General features: G+C 44.9%; 1 protein-coding gene and 1 long non-coding RNA gene across 10 annotated transcripts in view; one reads left to right on the top strand and one right to left on the bottom strand.

Annotated features, from left to right (window-relative positions):
- Positions 1-178: 178 nt before the first annotated feature.
- LOC106533042 (uncharacterized) lies at positions 179-2402 on the top strand. Its single transcript, XR_001312184.1, has 2 exons — positions 179-1089; positions 1395-2402. It is a non-coding gene; the product is annotated as an uncharacterized LOC106533042 (long non-coding RNA).
- Positions 2403-3405: 1003 nt separating this feature from the next.
- LOC106533039 (unconventional myosin-VI) overlaps positions 3406-8782 on the bottom strand; it is a gene marked incomplete at its 5' end in the record, with an annotated part of 11026 nt that continues 5649 nt past the window's right edge. For 6 of the 9 annotated variants that reach the window (XM_014029242.1, XM_014029244.1, XM_014029246.1 and 3 more), the window contains 2 exon segments: positions 3406-4125; positions 4973-5194. In XM_014029242.1, coding sequence (XP_013884696.1) covers positions 3923-4125; positions 4973-5194 — 425 coding nt within the window. 9 annotated transcript variants of the gene reach the window in all.

Here is an 8782-nt window from a genome sequence, read left to right as displayed (position 1 = left end):
GATGCTTGTCAAGTGCGTCTTGATGCTCGTCAGGTGTGTCTTGATGCTCATCAGGTGTGTCTTGATTCTCGTCAGGTGTTTTTCGATGCTTGTCAAGTGCGTCTTGATGCTCGTCAGGTGTGTCTTGATGCTCATCAGGTGTGTCTTGATTCTCGTCAGGTGTTTTTCGATGCTTGTCAAGTGCGTCTTGATGCTCGTCAGGTGTGTCTTGATGCTCATCAGGTGTGTCTTGATGCTTGTCAAGTGTTTCTTGATGCTCGTCAAGTGTGTCTTGATGCTTGTCAGGTGTGTCTTGATGCTCGTCAGGTGTTTCTCGATGCTCGTCAAGTGTGTCTTGATGCTTGTCAGGTATTTCTCAATGCTCATCAGGTGTGTCTCGATGCTCGTCAGGTGTGTCTTGATGCTCGTCAGGTGTGTCTCAATGCTCGTCAGGTGTGTCTCGATGCTTGTCAGGTGTTTCTCGATGCTCGTTAAGTGTATTGATGCCTGTCAAGTGTGTTTTGATGCTCGTCAGGTGTGTCTTGATGCTCGTCAGGTCTGTCTTGATGCTCATCGGGTGTTTCTTGATGTCATCAGGTGTTTCTTGATGCTCGTCAGGTGTGTCTTGATGCTCTTCAAGTGTGTATTGATGCTCATCAGGTGTGTCTTAATGCTCATCATGTATTTCTTGATGCCCATAAGGTGTGTCTTGATGCTGGTCAGGTGTTTCTTTAGGATCATCAGGTTCTGATTGTCAGATCTGTAAATGAAACCAGTTCTCTGATGTTTGAAATAAAAAGGTTTAAAACCCTGACAGGACTTCATTCAGGGCAGAGGAACCTGAATGAGGGGAAGCATGGTGGACCAGTGGTTAGAGCTGTTGTCTCACAAGGTCACAGGTTCTCTCTGTACAACTTTGGGGTTCTAAATACAGGTCAGGACTGGACCAAAGACTTGTCCAGGTGTCTCTGTGGTGCAGATGGGTAGAATCCAGCTAACCAGGTCAGAACATGGTTCAGTTTTCTCACTTACTCCTTCTTCTCTTCCAGAACCAAATCAACAGGTCCAGGACTGAGTTAGGATCACAGACTGAACCGGACCAGATTAAAGGTACAGGTTCGATTTCTGACATTCATATCTGTCAATGCCTTTAGATACTGCTAGCTGATGTATTGCTGATTTTAGCTTTTAGGTAGCTGTTCGCTATTTTCAGCATCTGCTTTTTTTAGAACTTTTTAAAAAGCTAAATTTCAGTTCATTAAAATAATTTATAATAAACTCAGAATGAAAATGATGATAAAACATGAGGCTGGATGTTAGAGGGTCAAAGAACTGGTTTTGGTACCAGATTGATCTCTCAGGTACTGGTCTTGGTTCTGGTCCTAGTTCAGGTAAACTTGTCTCACCTTTTACAGACTTTGACTCAGGAACTGAAAAAGACTGAAGATGAAGAGGTGCTGAAGATGTCTCAGTGTCCCTTTGGGCTTCGTCTCACAGGACAGCGTCCTCTCAGGAGGGACTCCAGAATCACCAGACTGCAGACAGCCCAATGACCATGGACCCAGAACTCTCTGTGGTTCTGTCTGTAGTGAGTAGATGTCCATCAGGTTGTGTTTTTGAAACTCTTCAGGTTCAGTCATGGAAAGGTAAAAAAATAAGGGTCATCTGGTCCTCATCGGGTCTTAGACCCAGATGAACACGACCTGAACAGAAGCAGACTTTTAAAAGCGGGTCCAGGGGATCTGGAGCTGCTGATGGTCTGGGTCCACCTCTACTTGCAGCATCCAGGTGGACATCAGAACCCTGCTGCCCATCAGTCTGAGAAAGGTCAAAGGTCACCTAAGGTCATCGTTCTGCAGAATAAAAGATGCAGTTTATTAGAAAACTTTTATTTTGGTAAAAATAATCGGAGTTTAGTTCCTGAAGAAAAGTCGAGTTTTTCTTCACTTTTTGACTTTCAGAATAAACGTTTTATTTTAGCTGAGTCATGATTGGTAATGATGGAAACCCATCGGTCCAACAGCTGAACTGTTCGAAGTTTCAACACTGGCTTGGTTTAATGGGATTAAAACTGAGATTAAGTTTTACTAACAGGATTAAACTGTGGGATGATAAACCTGGACTTCAAATTATACTTCCTGGTTCGGTCCAACAACTGGAGCCGATATGGTTTTCTGTTTTAGACAAAGATTTAAAAAAATAAAGACATTTAGTGTTTTGTTACTGTGGTGGGTCTTATTGTGAAAGAACCACAGGACCTGCAGAACCAGAACCGGACTCTAAAAGGTGCATATTTAATCTTCAACTCACTTTTCTTTTGTTCCAACCTTTGTTACTGAAAGCAGCTTCTTGTAAATAATGTTTTTCTCTTGTGAACGTTTGTTTTTCTTGAATCCTAAGTGAAATAAAAGTGTTTGGTTTGAGATGTGTTTTTCTGCAGAATCACAGACAGGAGAGTCAAACATGGACGGATTTTATTCATGTTAGAGTTCAAGCCTGTTGAGGCGGCGGTCCCGTACAAACATTAACATGCAGGTAAAGTCACAGAAGGAAACAGTTGGACTCAACTTCTGCTCCAGAACCAGAACCAGAACCTGTGAGAGCAAACAGCAGCCTTCGGGTCAGAGGAGAACCTGAAGAGGCTTGATTTATTTTACTGGATCAGAGGAAAGATTCTACAACAAATAAACTTTAATAATTTAAAACGAGCTTTTATTTTGACAAGGCATCATAACTTCCTGTTAGTGATCATGACTGACTGCAGCTTTGTCAACATGAAGGATTAGTTGGAGTGGTCTGGTTTCTATCAGAACCTGGTTGATGGAGACAGAACCTGAGGTCCAGAAGACCCGGGACCAGGAGACCCGGGACCAGAGACCGGTGTGTGTGAATACGTCTGACCTAGATCAGAGAAAAACCAAACCTGTTTCTAAAATGTTGTAGAACCGTTCCACCCTGGTTCTGATGAATCACTCGGACAGAACCAGGTCCGATGTTCTCGAGGAGAGGCTGGAGCCGTCAGCAGAGATGTAAAGTTCTGGTTCTGGCTGGGTTGGACTGAACTGTTCAGATGTTCTGTCATCTCAGAGTTGCTTCCAGAGGGAACAGAACCGGATCGACACATTTGGGTCGAAGCTGCTCCACAAAACCTTCACATGAACCTGTGTTGTGTTTGGACCCGTCAGAACCGAGTGGAGGTCCGGCGCTGCGTGTTGTGGGCGGTCCATCAGCGCCACACAGGAAGTTGATTTATTGCTTCTTGGTCTAAGAAGAAACTGTTCTTTCAAAAATAACTGGGTCCAGTGGGACCGTGGTTCTGGACTCGCTGTGTAGAAAACAGAGTGTTCCAGTTCTGGGCTGAGGACCGGATCAGCAGAACCACCTACAGATATCAGAACCCTGAAGACAGGACAGTGAAGTCGGATCTCAGCTGTTGCATAATTTATTCACATTTTCTGCCTTTTTTTTAAGAATCAAAGAAATAAAAATCATCAAAACTCATTTGAACCCGATCAGGTTATCTGATCAGAACCAAAAATAAAATAAAATAAAAAACAACAAAGGATTGATTCAATCAAGCAGGTCTGCAGATAAACTGGGAACCAAAGCGGGTCAGAACCAGCTGTTAGATCATTAGGAATGCATAATCACAGAGAGGTGAAGTTATCTACAGAAACCCTGTTAAAGTGGTTTTAAGGCCTCAGTTAGACAAACAGAAAGTACCGGAAAACAACCGGATCAGAACATTTAGTGTGATTTGTTTTTTTTTTCCTGCATAGGGTTTAATGCACCCCGACCCCCCACAAACAAAAACAAAAAGACACAGCTGAGAGGAACCACCGTGCACGCCGAGCGTCCTGCTGTCAGAACCAGGAGCCGAGCCGCCGCCCGGGTCGGGTCACCGCTGCGCTCGTCCCTCGTGTCTGCAGCGCCCCCGCCGCCCTCACTTCAGCATGCTGGTCTGCAGCACGGCCGTGGCGTAGGTGGGCCGCGCCTGCCGGCTTTCGATGGCGCTGCGGAGGTACTGGACCCCGCCGCAGCGCTCCCAGATCTCCTCGAACTGCCGGGGCAGGATCTCAGCGCCCCGTTTCCTGGACAGACCCGTCTCCTCCAGGCTCAGCTCGCACATCTCCATGTCGTCCTTCCCTGAGGGGACAAAACGCTTTAATCCTGCAGATAATCCAGATTAGCTCCGTCAGGAACTCAACCAAACTGTGACGAGAAAACTCCTCCAGTTCTGGTCCAGTTCCTAACTGACACATCAACTGATGACTCAGCAGATTCTGGATCACCAGTCTGGTTTTAATACAGGAGCGGTCAGGGAGTGAGACACCCTGCACTCTAGCACACAGTTTTTAACTAGCCTCTGGCTACTTCTAGCTGGACCTTTAATTAGTTCTAGTGTTTAGCTGCTTTTAGCTAGCATACAACACATTTTAGCTCATGTTCTGCTTGTATCACATGTAGCTAGTTTTTAGCTGCTTTTAGCTAGCATACAATGAATTTTAGCTCATGTTCTGCTTGTATCACAAGTAGCCAGTGTTTAGCTGCTTTTAGCTAGCATACACCATATTTTAGCTCATGTTCTGCTTGTATCACATGTAGCTAGTGTTTAGCTGCTTTTAGCTCGCATGCAACATATTTTAGCTCGTGTTCTGCTTGTATCACATGTAGCTAGTTTTTAGCTGCTTTTAGCTAGCATACAAGGTATTTTAGCTCGTTCTGCTTCTATCAAATTTAGCTAGTTTTTAGCTGCTTTCAGCTAGCATACAACATATTTTAGCTCATGTTCTGCTTGTATCAAATGTAGCTAGTGTTTAGCTGCTTTTAGCTAGCATACACCATATTTTAGCTCACGTTCTGCTTGTATCACATGTAGCTAATTTTTAGCTAGCGTATAAACTTATTTTAGCTCATGTTGAAGTTTTCATTTGTTTTTCCAGCTGGTTCCATCGTCTGTTCAGGCCCCGCCCCCTCTGTGTGAGGTACTGACCCGCCACCAGCAGGATGGGTTGTTTATCTGGGTGCAGCTCCATCTGCCGGGCGATCCAGGGCCCGTCAAAGTGGGCGTACCACCAGCCCTTCTTCTTGCTGTGGGGGTCCTTGTACTGGTCCCCCGGTCGGATGAAGGGGATGCGGAAGTAGCGCTGCTGCCGGTTCAACGCCACCTCGTACTGCCGGGCCGGGATGGGAGGAGCCAGGTTCTTCTGTGCTGCTGATTGGAGGAGAGAGAAGTTAGACGTGTCGAACTGACAGCAGCAGCTGGGGGGAGGGGGGGGCATGTTTACAGCTGAGTGATGGGAACGTTTATTATTATTGATCTGAGTAAAGATTTAATCATCTGATCGAGCTTTGATGTTCCAGCAGGAGGTGGGTCTGAGTTTAGGTTCATCTAATCCCAGATTAATCTGAGACAGCTGCACTTCTGTCAGTTCTCATGAAGTTTTTAAAATATTTTAATTGATATTTAAAAACCTGGTTGGACTTTTTACAGGTTTAATGATGATTTCAGTTCAGAAATAAACAGCTAAAACTGAAAACTAAACTTTATTAAAACTCAAAAACACTTTGATTTTATTGAAAATTTTGAAATTTACAAACACAATTTTGTTTTATTTATAATTGCAGCAGCCTGTGTTCCCGCTTCTCTCCCTCCGGTTGGCAGATAAATACATAAAAAAATGAAAAGGTGGGAATCAGCATGGCAACTCTTCTGTATTACCCAGCATGCTTTTCTTCCTCCTGTTTCCATTCATGGCCGCCCTCACAGAGCCTTCACGTCTCTGATCTGTAACATTCAGGAGGATGCGGTCAGTGGGTCGACAGGAAACAGGAAGAGCTTTGGGCCTGGGGTTTCAAAATAAAATTGTCTCTCTGGAAGCCTAAATGACAAATTTAGGTCTAACTTCCTGTTTCAGTTTTCTGCTGCGGTTCGTTAAAGTTCTGGTGAATAGTTCCCATCACTGATGTAAACATGAGGCTGCAGCTATGTGACCGGCCAGCTGTTGGAGCCGGGGGAGGGTCAGCGCACATCGTAGCGTTGCTGATGAAAGAGGAGGGAAACCAGCGAGACATGAAGTGCAACGGGACTTTATGAAGCTCTCAGCAAACGCAGGAGGACAGACAGATCGATCATTTCCCCCTGACTACAGACCGGAGCCTGAAATCACCAGCTACAGAAGCTGAAGAGGCGTTTCTACGCAGATCTACAGACGGCAACAAGGAGGCAGAGCTCGACTATCACCATCGCTCAACAGACGAACACTGGAAGACCAGGCTGTGCTAACAGAGCAGGAACCTGCCGCCATCTTACTGAGAGCTACATGACGGTCTTAGTTTGTGTCAGAGAGCAGCAGAACGTCAGCATCACATAATGTCTAACGATAAAATGATCAGGATTCATTATTTTACCTCATAAATCAGCAGAAATGTGGTTTTTAAGTCTAATTTATAGTTGAACCTGTCAAAATAAATCTGCTATGTTGAAAACAACTCATAAGTTTAATAAGTAAACTCTTCATGGTAAATCTAGATTTAGTTTGAGTGATTAAGATGTAAAGTATTTAATAAGTTAAAGAACAGTTTGGTTCTGCTGGGACTGACGACAGAACCTGGGGCCTCATGTATCAACGGTGCGTACGCATAAAAAACCTTGCGTACGCCATTTTCCACGCAAAACTCCGGATGTATCAAAACTCAGCTGAACGTGGAAATGTGCGCAGCCCCACGCCAACTCCAGGGCTGGTGTCACACGTTTCTGTGGTTCTGGTTCTGTTGGCGACACTTAGAGGTGATTCTGAGAAACTGTTCATGATGTGAAAATGATTATTGTTCACAGCAGATGCGCATGATGAACAATTATTACATCCACATGATTAACAATTATTACATCCACATGATTAACAATTATTACATCCACATCCTTAATGGAGGATATAATAAATAGTGAAACACGCAGAGCTTTTATTTATAAACAGATATAATTTTCTGATGACGAGTGGCTCATCAGCCGTTTTGAGGAATAATTATTTTTAGTTTGGCCCTGCTGCGCTCTGAGAGCGCGACGCAGCGAGTAGCCACGTGCGCCACGTGTGCACGTGCAGCAACAGTGATTGAACTGGGGTTCCACAGGAGCTTTCCAGAGGGAGCTGGCAGACCCATCGGGACCGTGTCAGTCCAGTCCACCCAAAGCTGAATCATGACCGATGGAATCATCTCATCCATATGGTTCTAAAGACTGAGTTATGGTCGCGCACCCTCGCTGGCAATGGAGGTGTTTCATACTTTGCATTAACATTGTTGCAGATTTCTCCAAAATGACACGTGGAAGTACACTTTACAACTTGTGAGGAGAGCAAAAGCTTGACAGACAGACTGCGCACAAATGCTGTGGAACTCGCAGCGTTTGTGGAGACTCTCCAACGTCACGTCATATGAACTCTACTGAGACGCAGAGACTCGTTTCTTAATATCAGCTATGAAATAAACTAAGATCTATGTTCTACCAAACATTTAAGTTCCTCTGTGTTTACAGTAATGGTAATGAACTCGTGTGCAAAGTGATAAGCCGGTTGCGCAACACAGCAGCGTGCGCACATACACACACCGACACACAATCGCTCATTGTTTGCGTAATAAACATATTTTATTCCTATTTTTATTTAGGATTTTTTTATCACTCACTTCATATTAAATTCATTATTTTTATGACCTTAGAAATCATTTCTGATCACGCAGGGATCAAACAAACGTGTCCTTCACACATGCAGGAAGTAATTAGCATTTGTTTAACAAATGTTAATGAAGGCGTGTCAGGGGAGGAGTCTCACCTGCGCTCAGTTCCACATTAATTGTGATGTACAAAAGAAATGTGCGTGGATTCAGGCGTACACAGTTTGATACATCTGGATTTTTTTGTGCGTACGCCGTTTTCTGGATTTGACCGTACGTCAGGTTTCAGTAAGAAATACACGCAAATTTTTGTACATGAGGCCCCTGGTCTTTTCATGACAGGAAGTCAGGTCGGTGTTGTTTTCACTTTTACATGATGTTTATAAAATAAAGCTCTGTGTTCTGATGACAACAAGACTTCAGGTGGAAGGAAACACGGAGCACTTAGCAAGATGGTGGCAGGAAGTCTGGAGTGTCCAGTGTTTCTGGTTCACAGATTAAAGTTCCTTCAGGAACAGAGAGCAGAAGCAGGTCAGACTGAGAGAAAGGAGCCGTTTTGTTTCTGAACAGTTGGACTGATGAGAGAAACTCGTCCTTCGCTCCCTGCTGACTCACTCAGCTCACTGATTACTTCTTCTTCTACTACAGGCTGCTCCTTCAGAGGCGCCTGCGCTGACTCAACGACAGGCACAGAGTTCAGGAGCAGCTTCAGGGATCAAACCGTCCAACACGCTATCGTCATGTCAGCTGACGGCTTTATGTGGACACTGATGGAAGCTTCCTGTAGAGACGGAGCTGACTGTCCTCTGGTCTGTCCTAAACTAAAACCAACAGTTTCCTGTCTCCTGTTCAGCAGGACTCTGTTCCTGCTGCTCTACACACAGATGGAGGCAGCTGTTACCATGGAAACCCATCCACCTCAGACAGTTTCCCCATCAGCGGTCCCTGCAGGGGGAGGGGTTAATGGGGGAGGGGGGGGTTAGTTGTGTGTAAACACTACAGGAGGACTTACGGGCTCTGCTCACAGGAGAAGGATGATCTGGAAGGAAACATGGCAGGTTAACACGGAGCGGCTCCTCTCACACACACACACACACACACACACCAGCTCAGGCTCCTTCCCCACCAGAGA

This window comes from Austrofundulus limnaeus, unplaced genomic scaffold (genome assembly GCF_001266775.1).
Source record: "Austrofundulus limnaeus strain Quisiro unplaced genomic scaffold, Austrofundulus_limnaeus-1.0 Scaffold874, whole genome shotgun sequence".
Lineage (NCBI taxonomy): Eukaryota > Metazoa > Chordata > Actinopteri > Cyprinodontiformes > Rivulidae > Austrofundulus > Austrofundulus limnaeus.
This window is presented reverse-complemented; position numbering and strand designations above follow the sequence as displayed.